Source organism: Symphodus melops (genome assembly GCF_947650265.1).
Source record: "Symphodus melops genome assembly, chromosome: 18".
In the NCBI taxonomy this organism is placed as follows: Eukaryota; Metazoa; Chordata; class Actinopteri; order Labriformes; family Labridae; genus Symphodus; species Symphodus melops.
In genome coordinates, this window is record NC_136708.1 from 15,452,869 (window position 1) to 15,480,752 (window position 27,884).

Consider the following 27,884-nt stretch of genomic DNA (forward strand, 5'->3'; position numbering starts at 1 on the left):
AGGGCCTGCTCGCTGTGTTTTTTTGGGATGAGTTTGTGAGGAATTCGTCAAGTGTCCGTGATGACAATCGGGCGGTCAGCGTCGCCCCTAATGTGAGTATTTCTTTATTCAGAGTGTGTTTACAGAGAAAATGTGGGGGTGATTGATACACACACACACAACATCCGGGCTAACGTTTCACTCTCTTCTCTCTTTTTCCTTCATAAAGACTGTAGCAAAAAGGTTTGGAGACCGCCGGAGCTCTGGCACCTGGACGGACAGAGAGAGCGAGGCTGCACGGCGCAGTTTGGACACTTAAACGAAAGAAGAGGATCCCCGATTTCTCTCATTTCGCTGTGAATAGAGGTATGAAATAGTCCAAAGGGGGTTGTGAACCTATTCTGATGGAATCTGTCTGTTTACCCCCCTCGATAGACTGAGATCCTCACGGAGCTTCCTCCCCCCCCCCCTTCCCTCCAGCCTGCGATGAGTTTCTCTGATCCGCAGAACTTCCCGGACGAGCCCCGTGTGCTTTCGACCTAGTTCCTCTTACCGGACATGCCGATTCTAAAAAAAAAAGATCGATAGAGATTAAAACCTCCAAGTCACAACGCCAAAAAAAAAAAACAGACTTCCTCACCCTGCGAGGGATCTACACTTTCCTTCTCTCGTTCCGCTGAAGAAGAAGTGAGGGAAACTGCTGCTTGCCTTTTGATTTCCTCTCCTCGTCGCACCGGTTTCCTTCTCCTGCTCGGGTCGCTATTTTTTGATCTCTGCATGAAAAGTCAAGCGGAAAGTCCTGCAGCAGCATGCCGAGGAGAAAGCAGCAAGCACCGCGGCGGTCAGTAGGTAAGCCCCGGCACTTCAAACACACACACACACACACACACACACACACACACACACACACACACACTTTGTTCCAACAACAGTCAGGATAATTATGAACCAGACAGGGCTCTCTTATGCAGACAAGTTTACACAGCAGCGTCAAGGCCCAACGCAGGATCAAAACAAGGACTACAGTGTCTGTTGTGTTCATGTAGCACTTTGTCACACTTTACTAAAGGACCATCAGGAGTGTATTTCTGCATGTTTGACTCTAACGCAGCAGTGCCTGATAGCCAATCCCTCTCGTGCTTCACGAAGCCACTTCACTTTCCAAGCTTTAAAAGCCGATTCCTCCACAAGCATCCAAGTTCAGCAAACAAAGCTCATCTTATCTCATTTTAACAGGCTGTTTGATGTGTCGGTGCCAGTGAAAGAGAAAGAAAGGGGGGAAAAAGTGGCGCATTTTGAGCCTGTGTTCCGCTCCGGGATTGCCATCCTTGATTTGATGCTTGATTGATCGCCTGTCATGCGACCGCCTTTGATCTATTCATTCCTGATAAACATCAGTAAATCATTCAGCACGCAAACGCGCATGCGCCGCGGCAGCTGGACGCCCTCAAAGGGAGTAACTTTTTTTTTTTTTTTTTGTGCCCCTGCGGAGGAGTTAAAGAAAAGACAAATTGAAAGAAAAGTTCTCAAGCGGGATAAATACTTTGCGATTAATACACCAAGGGGGAGGGAACAAGGGAGGGGGGGGGGGGGGTGCTGGGGCGTAGCGAGATCACAGAGAAACGATGGAAAACGGTGAAGGGTGAAGTAGGGAGGTGAGTGTGATGGTCACTTTAAGCTCATGACCTCTGGGTTCATTTGTTAGAATAGGAAGCAGTTTATAGTCATAAAACTAACACACGTATGCACACATTTAACCAAAACATTTAAAGGGGGATATAAGGCATTAAATGATGTAAAAAAAACAAAAACAAAAAAACAACAACAACCTTGTCTCACCTAGAACCTCTGAATCACCACATGAATATATTTTGATACCAACTGATCATAACAAGAACATTTAGTGGCCCTTAAGGAGCCATTTATTACAAATATATTAATTCCAAAAGATGAATTAAAATATCTTATGTGTCTATCAGGTGAATAATACACACCCAAAGGGTTAAAATTAAAACATTTATTTGCATTCAACAACAGCACTTGTTTTTGTCTCCTTATATATAGGACCTCAGCAAAAAAAATCCAATTCCAGAATATGTGTTTCTTTTTGACAGCCGTGCCCACATGTTGTAGCTAAGTTGACCAGACGTGAACTGTTCCGAGAGAGCGTCACATGTTCGACTGAATCCATTTGATGTCCCTGAGAGATGTGTGTGATTGACATGCATTTTCAAAATGACGAGAGGGGGAGAAGAGAAAAAAAAAAAGAGGAGCCTTTGAAGTTTGTGCAGTAATGACCAAAGCCGAATAAAACAGCTGCAGAATGTTAAGCAGGCGGTTGGAAATGTGAGGTTAAGCAGACTTAATCAAGGTTGTGACAGAAAGACTTTGAACTCGGTGGGGCTGTAATTTCTAATTGACGCGAGGCTTTGGTGATGGATGGAGAGAAATGTGTTTGAAGAAACGAAATTGAATACCGTCAGTTTTTATACCTTTGCCACAAAATATTGGTTACCCCCCCCCCAAAAGGGGGCGTAAGAAAATGTGTAGCGTTTTCCTGTTTTCAAGCCAGTTTCGGTCGTTCAGCTGAGCTCGGAAGTGCCCCCATTCTGGCTCCGCTTTTGAATATTGATTTAATTGTCTGTTTTTGTGACAGACACATACATCACACGCAGTAATGGTCAATCCCAGCTTGGCAGGCTTTGTCTCTGCATTATTTCCAGTGTGTGACATATGGTCAATGCAAAAACTTTAACACCTCCACTGAATTCTCTCCCCTTTGAAACACCTATAAACACAAGCTATTTCTCACAGTGCTTTACCAGAGAGCTAACAGTATTGAAATGTGTCACTTTGTAGTTGCACTAAAATAAAACACAACATACAGAGAGAGTCAGGGATTCAATGGCTCTTTGTATGCCATTTCAAATGGACTCTGTTTCATCAGTCACACTGATGATTTCAGACCCTGTAATGGCGCTGCGCCCTATCTACTTTACGACCAGTGACAATACATCAGTGTTAGTTCATTTGGAACAGCATTACTGCATCTGTTAGTTTTGGCAGTTGACTTTAGTGCAGTGCAATTTGAGCAGCAGAGACTTTTGCTGCAGTCATTTGTCGTCATTTTCAGTCTATAAGTTGTCTTCTCACTGAAAGGAGTTGCGTGGGTTCATTTCTTATTGCATCTCATGTCATTAATGTGAGGTTAACAATACAGAAAGCAATATGATAAGGATAAAGATGTTTGTGGGAAAGTAGAAGGCAACAAAAAGTATCAGGCAGCAACTTGTGTTTTTGTTTTTGTTTTGTTTTTTGTCGATCTTTCATAAATGGTATGTATTATTTACCCTCTTAAGAAAAAGACAACAGGAATGAGTTAAACAGATGTTACATTTGTAGTTTTGCTTTGGTGCAAAGCAGAAACAAGTCGTTAATAGATCGCCAGCAATTTTTTTAATGAACATCATTTTTTTGTGATTTATAAAAGCAGATGCATTCTTTGCTTCAAGCTTTTTCAGATGTGAAGATTTCTCACTTTTATCTATTTTATTGGCTAATAGTCCATCAAAACAAACCATTTGCAGACAGCACAATGGAAGGAGGGAAGTTCAGAAGAAATTTTGTAAATATCTAAGCCTCACTGATTTATCACAAGCAATTGTTCGTTTTAGACGCTTTAATGGATGATGTAAAAATACAGAATTCTCCCTAGATCGAGGAAAGCTATCAAAGAAGCCAATATTTTCTGATTGTGCATCTTGTGAAACTGTTTGCATCATTAACATGATGTTGTTCAAGTAAAGCACCATGCTTTAGACTTAACAGGTAGATAATAATAGTTTAATTAGCCAATGTTAGATATTAAAGTATGCGATAGAAGCCATAGTTCTGCAGTTGCTCGGATACTGAGGATGCAGTTTTGATTGCTCTTGGAAAATTAATGGCTGCGTGTACGTCTACTCCTGCTTTTACTTCAGCAGCCGCGATATCTTAAATCAAACAGTGTCACTCTACGTAATGAATCTGTCAACTAATCATTCAACATGTCAGTGTGATTACAGTGCGACACTGTGTTAGATTTATTCAGCGGGCGTTAAAAAGGTCTCGATGCAGAAAAATATCATTCTTTATTACCTTTCCAGCGTAATATTTAGTTTTATAGATGTAGGAAGAAGTAAGCAGAGTGTGGGTGACAAATCCAGAGAGGAATGAACCAGGAGACAAGTGTATGATCGTAACATAAGTATATTAATGTAATGCTCGAAGGTTAAAGATCACTTAAGTTTGAATCACTTTCACTGTAAAGTCCTGGTTGTACCTGCTTCTAACTGTGCTGTGGTTTTGAGCGTTGGTTGTGCACGTCCTGAGAAATTAACGCTATGTGAACGCATAATGCAATATGCATATAACTGCTTGGAGAAGTGTAGGGTTGAACATCAGAGACCCCAAAGAGCTGCTACTATGGAAAGTTTGTAAAAAAAAAAGTTTATAGAAGAAGTCCAAGTGATTTGACAGTTAACCTTATAACAACCGTCTTGAGTGTCACCATGTTTGTTCACAATACAAATGTGCAATCTATAGTTGTGTGTGTGTGTTTTACGTGGTTTGATTTATGGGTAATCTTCCAGTCACACGCCTTGTTCAAAGGCAATTATGTGAACTTTTACGTTGATGACGCAGCCAAACATCTAAGTGTACGTGTGGTTCAAAAGACTTGGGATGTAAACGTTTAAAAAGCATTTACCCTGATGGAGTTAGTTCAGTCATGAAGGATCAGGAAGGGACATGTTGTGATGCTATCTCACATGTGGAAATGTGTTCCTCCATTGCAGAGGATGGTAATTAGTTTGCCTTGGTCTGCGTTCTCGATAGAAATGTAAGCCAGCTAGCTAGCTACTTACGCTGCTAATTAAAAAGTTTAGCGCTCTTCTAGTGACAATGAGAGACTGTGGATGCTGTTCCTTTCTTGAACATGTATGATTCTCCAGTAAACGAACTACACAGCTGAATTTTAATGATCTGTCTGTATAGCTTAGCTTGGCTAATTAAAGCACCTTGCAACATGTCCGAATGTAGCCAAACTGATTGAACAGGATGCACACACACAGAGCCAGTGACATCTCCTAAACACATCACCCTTTACTGCCTCTACCATTACATCAATGCTTAAAGCAGTCTTTTAATTATGACTTGAAGGTTGGTGGGTGTGGGTAGAAGTTGAGCTTCTCCTTCTCCAGACGGCATCGTTAGCCGTGGTCCCTAATTATCCAGCTGACGGATCAGTGACAGGGCTACAGCGATTAATGCTTACAAATTCAGAAAGGTGTCAAGCGTGCAAGCTGCCTTGATATAATCAACTTGGTGTTAGCCACTCCTCACAAACACAACCCTTGTGGTTCCAGTGTATACCCAACAGCAGAGGTTGCTAACAGTGTGACCAACGCTCAGCTAACAACAGACTGGGCACAAACAGCCTTGTGACAAATTAATTCAAACGCAGGTAGTGTTTGAAAGTCTGAGAGTAGACGTAGCTTCTGTCTACTGTGGAAGATTTTCTTCATATTTTTGCTCTGATCTTTCTTGTTAAAGCTTTTTTTTTTTGGGATGTTTGACAGAAGAGGAACAACGTTCTAAGCCATGTTCTGTTGTTGTTATTGTTGTTGTTGTTTTTTTTCATCGTATTTCCTCCTCAGGAAGTTTTAGCTCACGGCACATGTCAACTAAGAAGGCAGAACCTCAGAAACTTGTGTTGGTTTTATCAGGATGCCTCTGATAAAGCATTTAATGACATTTGTCGAGACTTGAAACTGCACAGTGAGAAAAAAAAAAAGATACTGTTTGAAGTCTGCAGATGAGAGCGGAGCCTGCGTGTGTGTGTGTATGTATGTGTGTGTTGCAGAGCAAGTGCAGGAGTTAGAGCAACCATGTGTGTCTGTGAGATATTCTGATCTGGTGATAAGGCTGTGTATGTAAAGTGTCATTAACAGGTGACATTGACTGAAGGAGTCAGTGGATATATTTGCTATACCCCACACTCTCGACTGCACCCGCACGTTCATTTGCATGTTGTGTCAGAGCCAGGAGGCCTTCAGGAAATCAAAGACGCACACTACCACGCACACTCGCACTACAGTCCTCTTTGTCCTCATCTCGGTGGAGGTTAAGTGACAAATGAAGATCGATGACTGCTCTTATGGAAAAGAGAGGGTCCGATTGAAAATATGTGTGAATAAGGCGCAGAGGACAGGTGACGAAGTAAAGGCGTGCTTCGATGCAGACGCGAGGTAAAACTATCCCCGAGCTTAACGAGGTTCAGAGGGAGCAGGAAAACCTGGATTTTCACTCAAGCGCAACACAAGGAGGCTTAACATTTGTAAAGAAAACAAGGTCGTATTTAGAGGAATAAAACTCACTAGCATCCTCGTGCTCTTTAAAGCACACTGCATGGGCTTATTGTCTCCATAGGTTTTGTAAGTGAAGAACGAGCAGTTCTCCAAATGTCCGTTCATGAGGGGTTGAGGGCACAAGTTACTGATTAATGTGAAGCTTTCAGGCTGTACTGGCAACGTTTTCCTGCTGATTGAGAGTAAAGGCCTGCTTTGTTGAAATAATGGCTTTTGATTCTACGCTAACTGGAAACGTATTCAACTTTGTATCCTGAACACATATGTACTTATTACACACACAGCAGGTATGTGTTTGTATGTCGTCATACTTCCATTTTAATACATTTCTCAGTTAACACACTTTTTTTTTTTCATAGACTGAATTTTAAAAAAGAATGCTGCTTCAAATGATCTTGCAATAATCTAAAACTGAAAGTCTGGAATTTATCATCAAATATAACAAATCAAGCATTTAATGTGGAATGATGAATAGTTTATTTATATGAAAATAGTTGCCGATTTAAATGTCTGATTAGGGATAAATCAACAGATAGTTAAAGCTCTTTTTATTATTTAACCTGGATGTGAAGTTTTTTTTGGAAACCGACTATTCAAACAGAAAATGTTTTAACTTTAGGTTTGAGTAACCATTAGTGTTTTTTTTAACAGACAGTCAAAGACCGAACGACTGAGGCTTAGTGTTGAGAGAGATGAGAAAAAAGGAGAAAAATGGCCAATGGTGATTTAAGGCATGAAGATGGGAGGTCCGGGTACACTCAGAGGTCAGTGTGCACTCAGGGGAGTCCCTGTCTCGACTGCCTCTTTTCCACAGTCTGCTTTCCATGTGTGTTTTGTTGTAGCTGTATTTGTTACTTTTGGACTACAGATGTCTTGTGACTCTTTGTCGTCTATGTCAGCATAAATGCACTTCATGTTTTTAGTTACAAACTCAGATGTGTTGTTGCATCATTAGGTGTGTGTCTTTGAATGATTGATGCACTGTTTGCCAGCGAGACACCACTACAGGAGAGACACGGTTAGCCAGCGTTGGATGCTGTGATCAGATGTATCCAAAACAAAGAGATTCTATTCTAAAACTGAAAAACTGCCCATGACACATGACAAAATTATTGAGCTGAATAACTGGCTATTCTACGGTGGCTAAGAAGGGCAAACATTCTTCAATAATAGCCGCAAAGATATCAGAGACACGGCCTATACGTTTAAAAGCACATATAAATGTCCATAACAAATACAACTGCAGAAAAGTGCTGTAATGTGGGGAAAAACATTTTTCTTTTTTCATGTTTTCTTTTGCTACACAAAGGTTTTTGCATCTTTTGTTGAGGCACTTTTGCCCTTTTAAGTCATCTTACCATGGGAGGCCCAGTGCTACCCAGCCCTGACATTGTGTCGCTCCTGTTAGCCTGTCTTGAACATCTGGGCTTGAAGCTTTGTGGCTAACAGAGGGGGCTTGTGAGGGTGAAAAAAGACAACGGAGGGAGGAAAAGAGTGCCCGTGAAGAAAAGGTATTAAAAGTGACAGATGAACAGGACTCCGGTAGACATTCTCCCGCAGCAGCTGTGACTGCTGCCATTGCTCTGACAGGTGTCAATTAAGAATTACTGCCGAGGCCCTGTAGTCATTTTTTTCCATGCCCAGCTGTCCGCCTGTGTGCCTTTTGGAGAAATAACACTTTACCCTTGTCACTGCTTTAGCGCTTAGCACAGTCGCCCCAGAAAATGAGAGCATGGCGGGCATGCTAATCGATAACCAGTGTATTAGCAATTATTTTGCCCATTGATTTACGGTGGGGAGCGACTCCCACCTTCTTGTTATTGGCTGCTGATTACATGTGGCTGTGCTTTAGTGCCAACACACACACAGACTGTAACACAAACACTTACTTTATTGTTACCGGGTGTTTTATCCTAGGAGCTAAATATTTGATTAAATATTAGTCTTATTTGATTACTATTGTTCAGACCCCAATGCATTCTACATGATGCCAAATCTTGTGAGGAAAAAAAAAGATTAGGAAAACAATCATAACATATACCCTAAATGGAAGTATTAGAGATTACAACATGATAAAAAAAATTGCAAAAAGGTTGAATTGTTGCATCCCTGGTTATCTTTCTTTACTAATGTAATTTTTGAATTGAAAACTTATACTGAAAAATCTTCTTTTGGTTTAAAAGAGAATTCATATATGATTGGAATAGCTACTGTACCACTTTACAGGACCATCAAAATCAACTGCCAAGTGACGAGAAATCAGTCTCTTCTTGCCACCGTTTCTGTTGAACTTCTTTCGACCAGCAAAATGAAAACTTTTTTTAATGAACGGTTGCATCAATTGTTCACGCTAAACCATAAAAGTAGACGACTGTGAAAAGGCCTGAGGCTTGCAAACAGAATTAGTATATTTTGTTTGTGTTTTTTGGCTCCCAAGGTAAAGGCTGGATATGGGCTCATATACATATACACACGATAGCTGTGCCCTGTTGGTGCTTTTGCATTTAATCCCCCCTGTACACACCAGAAGAACATTAGCATTAATTAAACATGTGCCGAATAAGCAGGAGCTACAGAGAGAGTGTATTTTCCCTTCACGACTCTCAGAAAGGCCGTGTGATTTTGCTGTATCTAACACTTGCCTTCTTGTTCATCAGGAGAAGAAAGGTACTTGTTTGTATTTCATGGAGACTGATAAAAGCTGGAGTCAGCATATCCTAACAGTGCAAGTGGGCTAAAGTCAGAGGGTGGAAATGACTATCCCTAAGGGAGTGTTTATTTGTCTGATAAAGTGTGTTGAGAAGCAATGAATATCATTTTTTTAGACACTAGTTCACTGCAGATAAGCCATCTGGGAACAGATACAGTTACCAGGTGACACTTTGTCCTTGAGAGCGGACGTTGGGGAAGGTCATGCTGCAGTCTGGAGTGGTGCCACAACCATCTCTCTCTCCCCTTCTTACCTCTTCATCTTTATCTCAACCTACTCCCACACCATCCCTCGTTTTTTTTTTTTTTTTTGGGATTACCGGCCCTCTCTCTCTTTCTCTCTCTCTCTCTCTCTCTCTCTCTCTCTCCCTCTCCCTCCCTCCCTCCCTCTAAGCCTTTTCTCATCTTCCTATCTGTCATCAATCTCTATCTTACTGACTCAATTCTCCTCTACCCTGCTCATATTTTCTTTCATCCTCCTCCCTGTCTCGCAGCTCTCATCTATCGCTCTCTCTCTCTCTCTCTCTCCCTCGTTCTCTCTCTCTCTGGACGCTCAAGAGTCAGTGAACTGGTTACAAGAACATGAACTCAGCATGTGAAAAGGAAAGCGAAATAGGCTCCCTGGTCTTGTTCTTATATTTCAATAACCTCTTTTCTTTCACAATAGCCGCATTTTCAGCGACATCTTTTTTTTTTTTTTGAGTTGTAAAAATCTGAAAGGTCACAGGCTAGTTAAGTCTTGTATCATCTTCTTTGATGTCTAAACACATGACTTTCACATATTTTCCAAGAGCCATTTTCATTCCCATTAAACACACAGTTATGAAAAAAAAAGCAAGCTGCATGGGATCAGGCATCAAAGCAGCCATTGACCACAATTTGCTCGAGGTTACACAAAGTAATCACTTAACAGTTGTCATCTTGATGGGCAGTTGAAAGGGGGTATAATGTCTCGGGATCACACTCGACTAAACAACACTGCATTCACCCCCACCCACCCCGCTCTCGAAAAAAATTCCTCCTAAATCTGTCCTGAGCCGCCGTCTTGTCTCAGACAGTGACAGTCACAGGGGGTCTAAGCTCGGCTCTGTCCCTCTAAGTCGTCTGTCTCAGAGAGAGCAGCGGGAGGCCTCTCAAACATCCAAATGTCTCCACTGACAGCGTCCTGATCGTCACTCAGGCCCTGTCAAAGCAGATCTGCTCCGTCTGTCTAACTCACTGTCTACCTGAGCATCTGTTTTCTGATCACCTGTCTGCTCTGTGCATCTGTCTGACCCAACTGTTGCACTGTAAACTCTTTCACTCATCTGTCTGACTCTTAGACAGTACATGATGACAGGACTGCCTCTGCAAAACATTTTGGCATTGAATAATATTTGTATCATAGTGTGTGTAACATTGATGTAGTCAATGGTACATCGTGTAACACTACTTCACATGGGCATTTACAGGGGACAGGTAGGCCGGGGCTCAACCTCCCTAATACCTGACTGGCTACGATAGCTGTCACTCCAACCTGCTTAGCTTTGTTACAACAAAGTGCAAACAGCATTTCATTAAAACCATGTTTTGAGACTTTCAAGAATTGAACATCAGTGACCTATTATGATGTTTTTTTTCTATCAAACCAATAAACAGGAGTGTAACAACTCAATGATGTCCCTGCATAAGCCTGTGCCTAAGTTGGACCAACCCATTGAAAAATATTCTAGACATGCCCCTTACACTTAGTACTATCTATTCACACGTTTTCCAAGCTGCGCTGTTTATCCCACAGACAGACTTAAACTTTTTTTTTTTTTTAATCATACTTCAGGTTTGTCATCACTGTGACGTTGACAGGCAAACCGATGACACTCCAGGAAACGACTGTACCGGGGAAATGAATATCACACCCTCGCTTACAACTGTAACTAGGTGGTTTTGTATTTTGTTGCATGAATGAAAAACACAATATATGGTGTTAGTTTTTCAGCTTTAGTGCTGATATAGGTTAGCATGGAACTGGTTAAGCTAAAGAGCTGCAGCCTCGTAATCGCATCACAGAACTGTTTGGATGTTGTCAAAAGATTAATGAAACTGAATAGGTGGATTTCCCCAAACTATTCATTTAGCTTTTTCATGTAATCTTTATAACAAGCTAAAAAAATATATCAAATACCCAAATAGCCAATCAACCACCAAAAGGCTGTTTCCAAGATGCAGAGTATATTCAGAGTATATTTTGGTTTTATCAAGTAACTTTTCTAATTCTACATTTTAGTAATTGTTGTGTTATTGCTATACTTCACTTTAAGATTCTGAATCTTCTTCTGCCACTGGTTGGAGCTGGAGCACACACATACTACTGGTCATATAATTCACCCAAGTGTTAGTGGAAAAGCGTGACCATATTCCCAGTTTGTGAGTCATTTCTAGGTGACTGTGACGTACTCCTTTTTGTACTGGACTAGTCTGTTCTTCCATCGTCTTAGTTTGTCTCCCAGTCGTGCCTCATAGTTGGAGAGTAGTTCTTAAACTTCTCCGGTTCAACTAAAGCTGCTGACAGAATTTAGGAAAGAGAAAATGTGCTTAGAAAAGTAATGATGTGCATATTTAAAAAAAACAGAGGTTCATAGTGGTGAATACTTACATTTAGGAAGCTAAAAGCATACTCCAAACACATACCAGATTTGATCACCCATTATGTTAACCGGGGTACGGCTTAGTTCGCCAGAACTCGAGTGATTCACTTTAAAATAATTGGAAATACTTTCCAAAAAAAAAAGATATTTAAGACGCTTGATGAATCATAATGACATGTAACATTCATCACATCAATCACAGCATACACATCAAAATGGATCGCATATGAGTCAATGTGTTTCACCATCATTTGCTAACACAACAAAAGTTCACATCTGTATCACTTTTCTATTAACAAGACTGCGAAACGTTTTCAACTTTAAAGCTGCCTGTTGTTGAAGAAAACTTCTCCTCTCAGCCTATCAGGGTGAGAAACGGCAGCGTGAAAAGAGTCCACTATGCGAGAGGAGGAGGACACTGAAGACTTTGAGTGATGTATGATTGGAAAGCTTTGGACTGACAGTGTTGTAGAAAACCGATTGTTTTTATTGTGTGAATAAGGCAAAGCTGTAAGTTGTCAGGAGTTTAGCGCATGTCAGGAAGTTGGTCTAAAAAAGATCAAAGAGCTAAATAGTTTGCACAGATCAGCATCAAGTTTAGTAAGTTCAGTCAATTACCTTATTATACTCTCTCACCCAGTGACTTAACCACAGTATTTCATATTAACCAGACAGAGACAGACTGGAATACTTTAAAATCTACTGATACAATACATTTATTTATTTGCCCTTTTTTATAGAAATCTTTACTACAGGTCGTGTAATAGTACTTTTAGGAGAGGATACTGGTTGGTTGCATTGAGCATTAAAAAGAATGAATGTACCAGTATGTACCTGTAAGGAGAAACAATAACATCATGCTTTGAGATTTTGTTAACAGCTTGATATATGTATTAGCTTGAAAGCACTGGGTAAGTTGTCATAAATTGCACAAAGAGAAATAAAAGCTGACCTCACAGTGGTCTCATATTCATATGAACTCTCTTTAAAACTACTGTCAGACATTGTTGGTCTTGAAGCAGACAGTGGATCCACTGTGGAAGCAGAGCTGATGGCACAATCCTGAGCGGGTGAAAAGAATGACCCCCTCCTCTCAATATTCTGGATCTATTATGTATGGAGAAGCTGAGTGTCTACATGACCACGTCCAGGGAGCTAGACAGGACTGAGTAAGGCACCATTGTGTGCGAGTGTGTGGGTGTGTGTGAGGAGGAGCATAAAGGGTTGAGAAAAAAAAAAAAAGGAGGAGAAAAAGAGAGTGACAGCAGACAAAAAAGAAGCAGGGAGGAAAGAGGGTGGGGGAGTGGAAAAAGGAGGCAAAGCAACAGAGGAGTGAAAGAGAAATGACTTAAGGGGTTGAGGGATGGAGAGAGAGAGAGAGAGGTGAATAAAGCGAGGGACGGAGAAAAGTATCAAGGCAATGAAGAAAAAAAAAAGACGGGAGTGAGTGAGAGAGAGAAGGGAGGATGTCACCCATGGCTGCCACTCATCACTCACAGCTTAATGACGCTGTTTTTTTTCTCCTTCTCCCTCTTCTTTTCCATGGGAGATGGGGGAGGGAGTTGGGCCCGCGCCCAATCCAGCGGGGTCGTATAGAGTTCACAACCTCCAGGTGGGACTGTCCTCCACTAGGGAAACATTTAAGCGTGTGTTTAGTGTGTGTGGCTTGACAAGGAGATAATTTAGTGCATACATTTTAAATGAATATCGCACGTGAATTTGCAAGTTTTTAACTTTAAGCATTCATATTACGACTAAAGCGATGGTAAATACAAAAAAAAGCTTGCTTACCTGCAAAAATGAAGTCCTGCAAGCTTTTCTTTTTTTTTTATTCTTTTTTTTAAGTATGACAGTTGTGTAAACGTGTTCCTGTTTGGAGCATGTGTGTTTATGTTCGTACTTGTTTTTGAAGAAAACACTCTGGCTGTCTGTTGCTTCCGTCTGGGATCGGTTTAATTCCTATTCCAGTGTTAGACTTTGATTCAGTTTTGCGCGTATGCGTATTTATCGCCACTTGTCCTCTCACTCATTCCCGTTTCTGGGAAGCATCAGCCATTTAAAATTCTAACGGCAGGATTTTTTTTCCCTCTGCTCTCCTCCTCGCACCAAATTTGGGGAACAGCTGGGGTGGCCATGACGATGATTTGTCTCCCTCTGCCCGTCCGCCTGACAGGTTGAGAGCATGCACACACACTTACACACTTAGGGGAGATACAGACATGCACTTATAAGCACACACACACACACACACAACTAAACATGCACTCGGTATCGCAGACAGACAAGCATAAACACACACAGGGACACAAACCCCCTTATAAGAGGCCATGTTCTCAGGGCGCTGCCAAAACACTCTGATTTCCTTTAGCCTGAACGGCCATACATCAGCTAGGGGGCCTCCCAACCCGGATGGCAGGGGCTGACAGAATGACATGTGTCATTTATCAAACGAGGGGCACCAAGCCTCAGGAAAAGAACAGACCGCCGCGTGACAAAGCCCCCGGAGAGCTCGCCTCCTCTTACAGCGAGGGGAGTGTGTCATGGGATAGACACTGACAAATCTGCGGAGATAGAACACAAATGGATACACGCTGACATCGACACACAAGCAGAGGAAACACACACTGAGAGGTACTTCCAGCACAGATACGAACCGAGGGATAAGGCAATACATTCTTGATACGTTGTGGCTTAAAAAAAGACAAGAAAAGTTGTGTAAAGAATTTAAAACATTCTAAAAAAAAACAAACAAACAAACAAGACGAGTTGGCACCCAGTTTTCCGACACACATACCCACACATACACCCACATATATGTTTCCCTCCCAGCCAGAGGACCCACAGCCAAAGCTTCTCCTGTTGCCAGCAGTAGGCCTGTCTGTGTGCCCGTCCTTCTTAATGAACGGTCACTGGCTGCCGAAAGGAACTCTCTCTTAGTTGGCACCGCGACTCCATCTCCTTCCTTTCACATCAATGCCATCGTACTCCACCATATCCCTCCCTTTTTGTTTCTCTGTCATTATATCTCCTCTTCTTCATTCCTTCCCTTCCCTCTTCCCTTTCTCTTATGTCTCGATCACCCCCCCCCATCCCCCGTTTGCTCTTTCCATTGCCTGTTCATTTGTCTTCATAAGCCGAATTTATTTTTGCTGCCAGATGCAAGCTGACAGCCATCAGTCTCTCCCACACACACCTGACCTCGCGACAGCAGACAGACACACTAACATGTCGCTCCTTTCTCACTTTTTATTCATTTAGTATGTCTCTATAAGACACACACACACACATACAGTATTACCTCACACTGCTCTGAGGTCAGCGCTGCAGTCACATACCCTCTGTTTTACCCCTTGTCCTCCACCCCCTCCAACCCCACAAAAGCCTCCCATTAACATTACTGAAGATGGATGTGTCTTCATAGGGGAGATTGATTGCGGATATAGAGTTATGGTGCCATTTATGTGTGTGTGTGTGCATGTGCGAGCGTTAGATGGAGGGCACTTTGAGAGCTGAAATGTGAGGGAGGCAAGTTTTTTCTCTCGTTTCCAGAACCTTCCAGCCGTTGGTTGTCTGTCCGCGGTCTGATATTGTGCTCCGTTGAAGGATCGCTTCCTTTCTTCCTGCCTCTCCCCCTGACTGTGTAGCTGTTCACAGCCATTGTGCACTTACACACACACAGGCAGGCATGCATACTCGCACACATACACACACGCAATTAGGCTGAGATAGCTACTGATACTAGTCCACTTTGAGAACCCCAGTACATAATTTACTGACTTACTCCAGGGACCCTTTTCCAGCCCCTAATCCCTCCTCCCTCCTATCATTTCTTCTTTTGTCACAGTATTGCTACGGTCATCAGGAAGAGTAGAAAAAAGAGATCCACACACACACACACACACACACACAAGCACATTCTTAACTGCGTATGCTTTTGTTAGAAATTTTTTGTTACGCCCCTATGCTATTCATCACACGTTAAATCCTAAACCAGTGTTGAAATGAAACAGTAGAACTTTGTTTAATGGAGCACCAGACATCAGTACCAACTCGTCACTTAAGCAGGCAGAATTAGAAAGAAAATGTGGCGATGCATAAAGGATAACTGTTTTGATGGTGCACAATTGCTGGAATTTCCCTGGTGACACATGCAGTTAAAAGCACTAAAATGTTCGGGGACGTTTGGTTGTCCTGAGCAGCCTCCTGCCCTGAGGGTTTGCGGTTCTAATTAATTTCCCTGAAGTGACTTTATGGTTTTTAAACTTCTGATTTCTTTGTCTGTGTTTATGTTGGGAAAGGGATGCAAGTCAAGTCTCTGAGGTCCCATTCTCAGAAAGTACTCTGCATCCTTAAGTCCAGGCATGTGTTGTTGAGGTTTATGTCTTACCAAGAAGTAGATAAGGAGAAAGAAAAGTTGGTGCTGTTTTGATCTAATACAAATGTTAATACGATACAAATTAGTCTGACTCAAAATGTTGTTGTTCAGAGATCTGTTGAAAGGAAAATCAAGTTTGAATGTAGGAAATGTTCAGTTGACCAATGACCAATTAGCTGTGCTTAAGCTACCTGTGTAATGTCTGTTTGAGAAAAAAAAAAAAACAACTTAAAAACAGAATATATTTCTATATGATATGGTATCATTGTAGCCTATATGGCTTGAATAAACTGTATTAACTTATAGCTGTGTAGTAGAGGGAATTGTAGTTAACTTTTTAAATATCTAACCAACTAGCCACCTACGCTAGCAAAGATCACAAGTGAAGACTTTTACTGAAATAATTTCTGGTAAGCATATCTTTGGCTGTGAATATGTATATGTGAAATGCTAAAGAAGAGTTAACTGTCCAATGTAAAGAAACACATGCTGTTGTGCAGTGCTGTATTCTTGGCTAGATTACCTGTGAGCATTAAGCTAGCTAGCAGTAGCAGTACTCTGAAGGTCTTCAAGAACTTTTGGCAGCCAAACATTTTGCCAACACACATAGGTACATTTCTTTGTGCTACCCTTTTTTAAGCATATTTTAGCAAAAGAGAATGTCAAGGAGAGTCAGTTGCCATTTAAGAGAAGCTGTTTTGACTGACTTGCATTATCGTGCTACAAACTGGCTAGTCTTCCCACAAACGCCTAGAACAAAATATTGAGAATAGACTAATGGGTAGATTTCACCACTTTTATTTTCTGTTCTAAAAAGTAAAGGAACTGATTCAAGCAGCTGTGCGTGTATTTTTTCTCTTCTCTATGTTTCATTCCTTAGCTTGTACAAAGTGGATGGCCTCTGTGAATTGAGGGGAGATGTGACAGCACAGAGAAGGTTGATTGATGGCTTATTGGGTAACTGGACTCGGCTAGACCGAACTGGTCAGGATTTGACCCTGTTTTAGCCTTGTGGCCTATCATCATCTTCCTCTTATGCTTACCAATATTTCTCTCATTCTCCCTATATGTTACCGTCACCCTATGTCACTGTGGTGCAAGCGTAGTCAGACAAACAAAGTGCAGAAAAATACACACAAGTATAGGCTGTTAACACTTCCCCTGCCTGCGTCTTTTCCTCAAACCTCCTTCTTTGTCTGCTTTTGTCTGCACTAAACTCATCATGGTAGCCATCATTCATTTTTGGCAGTTTCCTTTCTCCCTTCCTCTGGCCACTTTGTTTTCTTTCTCGCTGCTCCTTCAAGACAGGTTTTGTGCCATGACTCATTTCACCAGATTTCATTTTACAGCCTTTATTCAAAAGTCTGTAAAAAATTGTTCACTGTGAAGAAACACGGTCTTAATAGATGAACGCAGAGAGGTTTAACATTTTGTGAAGTTTAAGGGTCACCAATCAGGTCTTGCCAGTAAAAGATTGTACAGCGCACCACAAATCATAACAGGAGAGACTAAAGTTAGCCTTAACACCAAGCACACTTGTGTAAACTGTGGTTCCGCTTGTTTTTTTCCATCAATGATTTTCTGCTTCTTTTCTCCACACAACCACAGTGATTTATGGTAATTATCCATCTTTGGGGTCATCCATCAACTGGTTGTTGCTAGGTGATGGGAGCAGCTGTTGTTTAGTCGGGGGAAGCTCTGCTGTCAGGGGCAGCGCAGGTGAATTCAGAAGACAGCGTTGATGAAGAAAGGTTATTTTGTTTGCATGTTATTTGCCTGAATTTTCTACTTTTTTTTTCAACTTTCTGCCAAGTATGAAAAAAAAAAATGTTTTAACGACTTCACTTGCATTTTATGTTTTAAGGTTAGAAGTCCCCAAAGTACTCAACAATAAGAAAAATACAGAAATTTAATTACAATTTCAAAAGGCGAAGTACCCATAAAAAAGAAAGTGGCAATATTTGCTCTGAAAAATCTGTTTTAATAACTGACATCTGTCTATTGCGGCCTACATTGAATCAGTGCTGGCACTGGTTGAGTAGATTTCACTCACATCATCTTTAATTAGCATTAGTAATGCTTTATCTGTTCTTTGCCTGAAAACAAACCAGATGGTTTGAAATGTGTGTGCAGCACAAGAGCAACGTTCGATTGTTGGGTGTGTGTGTGTGGTGGGGGGGTTTGGCAGGAAAGTCGAGCAGAGAAGGCTGGAATATGTGCTGGCGATGAGCTAATGGCTGTTGTTTCATCTTAGAACAAGCACGCACTGACAGTTCAGGGAAAAGGTGATTTATAGACCACAGTCACTGTCATGGCGTTTCAAAAGTGGCTCACGGGAAATCGGAACAAACAGGGACAGAGCAAGGGAGAAAGGGGGGAAAAAAACAACCTTATTTCAAATAAATAGTTGCAGTTCTTTAGATTGTTTTCTCTCTCTCATTGTTGATGTGTTCTGTAAGCAGCTATCTTTTGGTCTTCGTGATTTAAGCACACTATATTTCTAAGTGGCGTAATGAAGCTGAGCCAGAGGTAAAATTCACTGTCTGTGTGACCCATTTAGAAAGCCTATTAACATAATATGATATAGAGTAATAGCATATTAGTTGAAACATATGTGAAAGCCCTAAGGACAATCAAACTCTTTGGGAAAAGGTCATTTATCTCTTGTGATGAAATCCAAAGCAAAAGCATGTTTTTATATGTAACCAGCAGCATGCAGAGCAGACTGTAGACAACTGAATGCATTGTTTTCCACAACCAGGAAGAGTCACGGAGGACGAGAAGGTTGATTTGCACCACACATAAGCTATTAGAAGCCCTTGAGCTATTGTGCCATATGGTGGACTATTCCATGTGGGTTAAAAGGGGAGGGGGGGACTGTGAGTTGGGTTTTACATGTCTGGTCAGGCAAGATGCAGGATGGATTATGGCTAATGATTGGTATCTTTGGTAACACATTTGTATGTGGCTTTGTAGTCTTTGGAGGTGCACAAGCGACTTCTGGCATACATTTAAGGCATCACATTATTATCCATGTTCATTCCACATCTCTGTGTTTTCTTATACTTTGTTTTGTTTTTTTATGAGTAAGATATTTAGTCAAATAGTTTGATGACATATAGATTCTAAATGAATCCTCTCACAGCTGTCAAAGCTTGTCTTAAGGATGAGTACAGACTCTTGGTCTGTGCCAGTTTGCCTCAGTTTTGGGCATCCTAACAGAGTGTCAGGTCCTATGAAACCACAGCCACGACTATCCCAGAGAGAGAAAAGAGAGCAAGAATGAAGAGGACGGGAGAGCACAGAAAGATAGAGATTGCCTGACATACTAAGCATTATCGTAATTGGCTTTTCTACATGATAGGACAGAGGAAATAATAATGTCATTTTATTTACAGCTTTCTCTCTGGCGAAACACACACACACTCATGCATGGTGTACAGGTCAATGACACACACTGATCAGGCCTGTCTAAAGTCATCAGAGGTGAGTGGCAGGGAATGGAGGGGTCGGCGACAAAGCGAAACGGGAGAGAGAAATAAGACTGCCATGCCAAAGCTCCCATTTTGAAGGCACACTAAATGGTGTGAGGGGGAAACTCGCCAGTCACCCCGCTCCGAATGCAGCGCTCCGCAATGCAGGGTAAATCAGCAGGGTGAAAGCTAGCGGAATTGGACATTAGCACTGCAAATGAGAGCCAGGATTGCCCTCTACTCTGAGACAACATGAATAAATGAAGACGGTTTGTAGGGAAAAGTCTGTGCTTATTGTGTTTGTACTGTAGATTCCTCGAGAGTTGTGTTGATTATGCAATGGAGACTTGCATTTTCTCACCAGCTCACCTTAAAGTATCATCTTTTTTTAAATAATAAATGAAGTGTTTCTTATTTACTATAAACATTTATAAAGTTACAAATGAATAGCATAATATAAGTTCTTTGGGGGGAAAAAAAGTTTTTCTCGTCTAACCAAAGCAACCAAACAAAAAGTGCTTTTACCAAAGTTTTCTTTTAGCCGGCAAAATGATGGAGGTTAGAGTTTGAAGACAAGTCTGTTGATTTGACTGGGGCACCGGTAACCAAGTCCTTTGTGCGCGTGCACCACTTTATAGAAGCTATAGTCCTCCGAGTGGGTGGCTCAGGTTAGAATCCCACTTCTGACTCTATCTAGTTTGCTGTCTCTAGATCAAGTCATGAAAAGCTTAAAAATAAACCATTTAAAAAAAAAGATTGTCAATTCGAGCAAACATTCAGTGCCAGCATACTGGAGCTGCTCAATGTCTGTAGCAACGGTCACATTATTTTCCTTTCACTGTAAATCAGTACACAAATTGAGGTGTAGTGTTTGTATGTATGTGTGGACCTCACACTGTTTCCTGCCTCAGGGAGGGTTGTCGTTTGGGGAGAAGGGTGGGCATGTCAGTGCGTGCCTGTGTGTGCGTGCGTGTGTGTGTGTGTGTGTGTGACTGTGTGACTGGGGAATGTCCCACTGGGGTGTCACCTGTCTGCAGCAGGAAATCCTGGACTCTGGGCACAACAATAGTGACAGACCTCCTCTCACAACGCAGATGGCTTTGCTTTCCCCCCGCCAGCCACATTGCATCCCTGCATGCACCTGACACACAGTGACACTTGAGACAAACCCACATAGAAATAAGTGATAAGCCACAGATTGTAAACACACCTACAAAACAAACATTTTGAAAAAAAAAATACAAGACCTGCTTATTCTGTCTTCATACCCTACACTTTGTTAGCTGGAAGTTGTTAAACTTGTTTCCCCTTCATGTTTTTCCACTGAGATACACACACCTCTTGTTCGCTGGACTCCACATCTTTTCTCCTCTCTTTTCAAAAAACTTCCCCTCTTATTCCTATCCTCCCTGACAGCACAAAGTGGGCTTACGTTTTTGACTGACAACCACAACAGACACCTCTCCCCCATCCTCCTCCCCTCCACACCCGTTTTTAATCCCCTCCCTACCCCTTTCTCCCTCCCTCTCCTCTTCCTCTTTTGTTCTGAGTGACGCTGGAAAGCTGCCGTGTCAGCATCTTTTCCATCTCTGATTGCCTTATTAGCCGGCGGTGGCACCCGCAGCTTTTCTGACACAGATGGTGCAGGAGGAGGAGGAGGAGGGAGAAAAAATGGCTGACTTGTGTTTGTTGTTGTTGCTTTCCCCTCCCACCTCCTCTCCGGGTTGTTTGTGTGGACACTGACACCTCAGGCCGACACTGACACACTCCTGACACTGATGCCTGTCAAGTCGACATCTACGGAGGATGGCAGGGAAAGAGTACAATTTATGTGTGCTCTTCGTGTGACTGTGTGTGTGTTTGTTGTGCTGTCAGGTTTCCCTCACTTTGTCAGCTAAGCTGCTTTGTCTTTAACTCCTCTCACCACATTGACTTTGAATAGGTTTAGTTTCGTATTTATTTCAATGCAGTGGGCTGCATCTCGATAAGAAGACAGGTTGAAAGAAAGCTGTGCAGCTGCGTTGGCAAAAGGTTAAAATCGACTAATTTACTGGATGACACAAGTGTGTGGTTTAACCGGGGCCTGTGTTTGATGAAAACCTTACAATTGAAAGTAGAATTAGCACAGGAATAGTGTTATTAAAAACCGAAAGGTGGAGCGTGTCTCACACGCACACACTTTCACACACATACAAGGCAGAGCGTTGCAGCTGTTGGTCCTCCAGCTTTTCCCAGGCAGCAGTAACTGGCACCTCACAAACATCAGGTATTATGTCCATTCCGATTATGGGATAGAGCGCTACATGCTGTTTGAAGTTGACAGCACATCTGCCTCCTCAGTAGAGACTGATTCTGGCACCTCAGACAAGCATCTTACGGGGAATGGGTTGAGGGAGCTGCCTTAGCATATTTAACCCTCTATTTTTCTCTCCCCCTGCCTATCTGTAATACTTCTCTCTTTATCTGCCATTGGATTCATATTTAAACATTTCAACCTTTTATTTATATCTCTTAATTTTGTATTATTTACGACTGCAATCTGAAGTAAAAACTGTTTCAGCAAAAGTTCCGATTTTATCAAATGATTTGTTGAATCGGTAGACAGAAAAAAAGTGGACAGCCATTTTCCATTGATACTATAATTTTTTGTGTTTCTTTAAAATGGCACACTTGAAGCTGTGGGTACTCGAGGAGCACAGGCAGTAACAACACAGCCTGTCATGTCCACTGGCCGTTTCCTAGCATCACGCTGCGAGGACTTCCACAGCCGATGCCAAGTTGACTCCAGCCAACCGTGGCTTGGCAAGGCAAATGCAGCTGGCATTTTCGTCCACTGTCTCTTACTTTTGAATCCATAGCATGTGTGGCATGTTGAAGAAATAGATCCATTGCCACCAGCAGCAAAATATAAAATGAAATACCCAGCATGCACTATTTGGCTATATGCTGCTGTTTGCATTTTAAATTCCTGATAAGAGATGTATGTGCATAACTATATCTTACAATTCATTGATACCACTCTGACCATTTTTTAGGACATCAAACTTAATCTTTACTCGAGCAGTAAATTATTTGTAGTTAATTGTTCTTTTTTTTTTTTTTAAAGATTTATTTTTGGCCTTTATTGCCTTTATTGATAGTGAGAGGAAAGTGGATAGAGTCAGAAACAGGGAGAGAGCAGGGAGAGACATGCGGGAAATGGGCCACAGGCCGGACGCGAACCCGGGCCGCCCGCGCGAGGAGCAAAGCCTCGCCACATGGCACGCGCGTGCTGCCACTGCGCCACCGGCGCCCCGTTAATTGTTCATATTTAATGTTTACATTGTACAGAGAGAGCACAGTCTACCAATGTTAAATTCCTTGTCTGTTAAACCTACCTGGCCAGTAACACTGATTCTTATTTAGAAAAAAAAAACAAGGCTTATTTTCCTTTTCAGATTTCTCCTTTGTAATTTCAAAATGTGAGTTGCATTGTTCAACAGCTTCATTAGGCAGTACAGTGAAAAGGACTATCTGTCATTGTCAAGATATGGACGTTTGCCACTTTATTATTACAAACTTGTGTCCTCTCTTAGGACTATTGACAAAAAAACTCTTGAGGATTATTGCACATACCACCTTCATATACTAAGAGTGGTAGATGCCTAGTTGGTTTCATTCTGATGTATTACAAATATTCATACGAAAGTGTCTCATGTTCAATTTCCCCTCTTTTATGTTTTCCAGCTTACGGACCTGATGATGAATTTAAAGTGGATAAGAATGTTGAAGAGGAACATCTGCAAGATGATGGCCTGTCCCTGGATGGTCAAGATGCAGACTACCTTTTTAATGATGATGAGGATGCAGGAGATCATTTTAGCTGCCAGAACTCTCCACTTAGCAATGGCACTAACCCAGATGCTGGGTATGCGTCTCCACTCAGCACCACCAGCGATCAAATGGTGGACCATAAAACCACGCCCTCCGTCAGTGATCAGGAAGAAATGAAGGAGAAGTTAGGGGACAGCACAGAGTCCATCAATGGCCTCTCGCTACAGGACAGTCTGGCACAAATGAAAGCCGTCTATGCAAACCTGATCTCCGATGCTTCCTGGTCCAGCATTGCTATGGATATGCTTAAAAGTAAACAAGGGAACAATTTCACAGCTAGCAATGGAAATGGAAGTAATCATAAAGGGAGCAATGGATTTTTGAACAGTCCTAGCCCAGGCAATGGCAATGTGAAGAGCAGATGTAGCAATAGCAATGCTTCAGCCACCACTAATATCAACACCAGCAGTACTACCACCAGAACAGTATCAAACAACAGCAACAGTGGCACCAGTGTCAGCTCTGGTAGCACAGGATTAGCCTACGATTGGCACCAGGCAGCATTGGCCAAAACCCTGCAGCATACCCCGTACCAGCTCCTTCCTGAGCCAAGTCTGTTCAGCACAGTGCAACTTTACAGGCAAAACAATAAGCTCTATGGCCCTGTGTTTACAGGTGCTAGCAAGTTCAGGTGCAAGGATTGCAGTGGAGCCTATGACACTCTGGTTGGCCTGACGGTGCACATGAATGAAACAGGTCATTACCGTGATGACAATAAGGATACCGAGGATGATCGAAGTAAGAAGTGGTCCAAGCCACGTAAACGTTCTCTGATGGAGATGGAGGGCAAGGAAGATGCCCAGAAAGTTCTTAAATGCATGTACTGTGGCCACTCATTTGAATCTCTTCAAGACTTAAGTGTCCACATGATCAAAACAAAACACTATCAGAAAGTGCCTCTCAAAGAACCAATGCCAGCCCTTGCCTCAAAGCTGGTACCCCCAACCAAAAAAAGAACATTTCAAGACTTGATGATATCCCCAGGGTCACCAGAGTCTGTCACATCTGGTATACTTATAGGAGAGTCTCCCAAAGACCAAAAAGTGGCCAATCCTTATGTCACTCCAAACAATCGATATGGTTACCAAAATGGTGCCAGTTATACCTGGCAGTTTGAGGCACGCAAGGCACAAATTCTCAAATGTATGGAATGTGGAAGTTCACACGACACCTTGCAACAACTCACAGCCCATATGATGGTCACAGGACACTTTCTCAAAGTAACTCATTCAGCCTCCAAAAAGGGTAAGCAGTTAGTTTTTGATCCTGTGGTTGAGGAGAAAATTCAGTCAATTCCTCTGCCACCGACGACCACGCGACTCCCAGCACCAAATGAGAAGTCACAGCCTGAGTCCCCGATGCAGCCTGCTAGCCCTGATGAGGAAAGCAAAGAGGCAGATGACAATGACCTGGAAGCTAGGGAACCAGTGAAAACAATTAAAGAAGAGAAGGAAGATCTCCCAGAAAAAGCTGGAAAACCTGGAAAGGCCAGATCTTACCAATATCTGAGAGAGGAAGACTTGGAAGAGACGCCAAAAGGAGGCTTGGACATCCTTAAGTCTCTGGAGAATACGGTGTCAAGTGCAATCAGCAAGGCCCAAACTGGCACGCCAACCTGGGGGGGATACCCCAGCATTCATGCTGCCTATCAACTCCATGGATCATCAAAGTCAACTTTGAATTCATGTACACAGGTTCAACCTTTGTTCAGCAGCAACAGTCTGAAGGTACTCTCCTCGGAAATTGGCACTCTGATTCATTCACCGAACAGCCCCTCTCCACCTCCAAGTCATAAGAGTAATGTGTTGGCCATGGAGGAGCTGGTTGAGAAAGTCACAGGAAAAACCTCAATAAAAAACGAAAAAGAAGAAAATATTGCAGAAGGTAAGTGCAGGTCTGCAAAGTCTCCATTGCCAAATCCGAAAGACAAACAGGCTTCAGCCAATTCAGATACTGTCTTAAAGACAGTGCACATTACTGCAGCAGAGGACCAGATTGTGTCCAAAAGCAAAGGAGAGCAGACGGAGACTAAATCAGAGGCACAGATAAAAAGTGAAGTCAATTCACCAAAAAGGCCTGTAAGCAAAGGCTGCAACAACCTGAGTATTATCACAGATCACTTGCCTGAACAACCCCTTGTCAATCCTCTCAGTGCTTTGCAGTCCATCATGAACAACCACTTGGGGAAAGCTGCAAAAGTAGCAACACACTTCACAGACCCATTTGCAATGCTGTATAAGATCAACAACAACTCTGCTCAGATAAAGCCAGCAGAGCCTTTAAGTCAGTACCACGATGATGACGATAATCAGCCAATGGACTTGACCAAATCCAGAAACACTAATGGATGTAAACTTAAAGGTATCTCAACACCAAACAGCAATGGCAGTGTCAACAATAACAAACCAGCCTTCAAAAATTTCTCCCAGTCTTCGTCGTCTCCTCTGCGGGAGAATGCTCTGATGGATATTTCGGACATGGTCAAAAATCTGACAGGCCACCTGACACCGAAGTCTACGACCCCGTCTTCTGTATCTGAAAAATCAGACCTCGACGGCTGTGCTTTCGAAGACAGTTTGGAAGAGTTATCGCCCATCCAGAGACGGAAAGGCAGACAGTCCAACTGGAACCCTCAGCACCTCCTGATTCTTCAGGCACAGTTTGCCTCTAGTCTCAGGGAAACTCCTGAGGGAAAGTTGGTGATTAGTGACTTGGGGCCCCAAGAACGGGTCCACATCTGTAAATTTACTGGTCTCTCCATGACTACTATCTCTCATTGGCTGGCCAATGTAAAATATCAGTTAAAGCGGACAGGGAGCACTAAGTTCCTGAAAAACATTGACTCTAGTCAACCATTGTTTTTGTGCAGTGACTGTGCTTCCCAGTTTAGGACTCCCTCCTCCTACATTCACCATTTGGAGACCCATCTTGGGTTTACCTTGAAGGACCTCTCAAAGCTTTCAATAGATTTGTTGGAGCAGCAAGCAGTGAGCAGAATAGAGGACAAGACGTTCACTCTCTCTGGACTTACTGAAGAAGACACTGGCTCAATATATCAGTGCAAACTGTGCAATCGGACGTTTGTGAGCAAACATGCAATCAAATTGCACCTTTGCAAAACACATGGAAAGTCACCAGAGGACCATCTTATCTTTGTGAAAGAGGTGGAAAAGATTGACAAGCAATGAAGTTAAAGCTGATAGCAGGACAGTTTACTGTTGCACTATAAGCTACAATCTGTCATAACAGATAGTGCCACGACTATAAATGGTATTGTTGTGTCACATGTTGTAAAGAAAACATGGTAGCTTTAATACCACATACTGTAATAATTGAGTTATCCACAACTGACAGGACTGCATTGCTGAGGCTTAAAGCTATGTTGCAAAAGTGAACTTTTGGTAACACAAGCTTACCAAATAAGTGCAGCAGACGTGGCACTTTGTAGTCACTGACTGATTGGTGCTTTTCTAATGCACTACATCTTATCTGAGCCTTTGGGAAATGCCCATTCGTTGTGTTGAAACTGGACCATGCTCCTATTTTGATCACTGTTTTTGAATGGTTTTGTTAAGATAAAAAAAAAAAAAAAAGATTCAACACAACCTGCATATTATTTATAAGACAGTTTGTGCATGATTTTTTTAATGGAAAAAAAAAGGAAAGCATATTATGTAAACTTCATAAATTTCAACCATGATGTGAAAAAACGAATATCCCCGTCGAGATCTATTGGCGTTCAGATGAAGGTATATGGATAAAAGTTTGAAAAAATAATAAAGTTGGGGTGGTTCAGCACTTTAAAGAAGTGAACATTGATGAAGAAATGTGTGGGTCAGATTGACAACAACCCCTTTGAGTCTTAATTCCCTTGATCAACATTGAAACTTTGAGTACTAACAGTGATATTGTTTTATATTGAAATTAAATCACATACAATCTTAAAAATGGTTAACATATGTGTTTCTCTAGTAAATATTATTTCCTGGTTGTTTCCACATGTACAGTATTTGCATTTGTAGGCTACCAATTTTATTATTGTCCAACTACAGTTAGTTACTAAAATTAAAATTAATGAAGTTTAAAACTTATTGTATGAATAATGGCAAGTATGTATCATGTATGTCAGCATATCTTGCTCTATACAGTTCAACATAATTTGTACTGTGTGCATTTTTATAATGTTATTTTCTAGACAATTATGGAGAAATGTATCCAACTGCAGAATTCTGATGGACCACATTGTCCTTTTTCAGTGAGAAGTAGGTCCTTCAATGTGCTTTACATAATGACAGAACTTTACTGGCATCTTCTCTGATGCATGGTACTGTATATAACGTTTAAAAAAAAGATCGTTCTCACAAAAAATAGATATCCAGGTTTTATCGTCCACTCAGTTATTCAGAATGTTCTTTTATCCTCAGTTGTAAAATAAACTCATTGT

The 27,884-nt window shown here is 41.8% G+C and overlaps 1 protein-coding gene across 1 annotated transcript; it reads left to right on the plus strand.

The window, feature by feature from the left end:
- Window positions 1-286: 286 nt before the first annotated feature.
- Window positions 287-27,884, plus strand: tshz1 (teashirt zinc finger homeobox 1). The gene is made up of 2 exons (XM_079368241.1): window positions 287-828; window positions 23,294-27,884. Exons 1-2 carry the CDS (start codon window positions 789-791, stop codon window positions 26,626-26,628), a joined length of 3,375 nt encoding a protein of 1,124 aa, XP_079224367.1. The 5' UTR covers window positions 287-788; the 3' UTR covers window positions 26,629-27,884.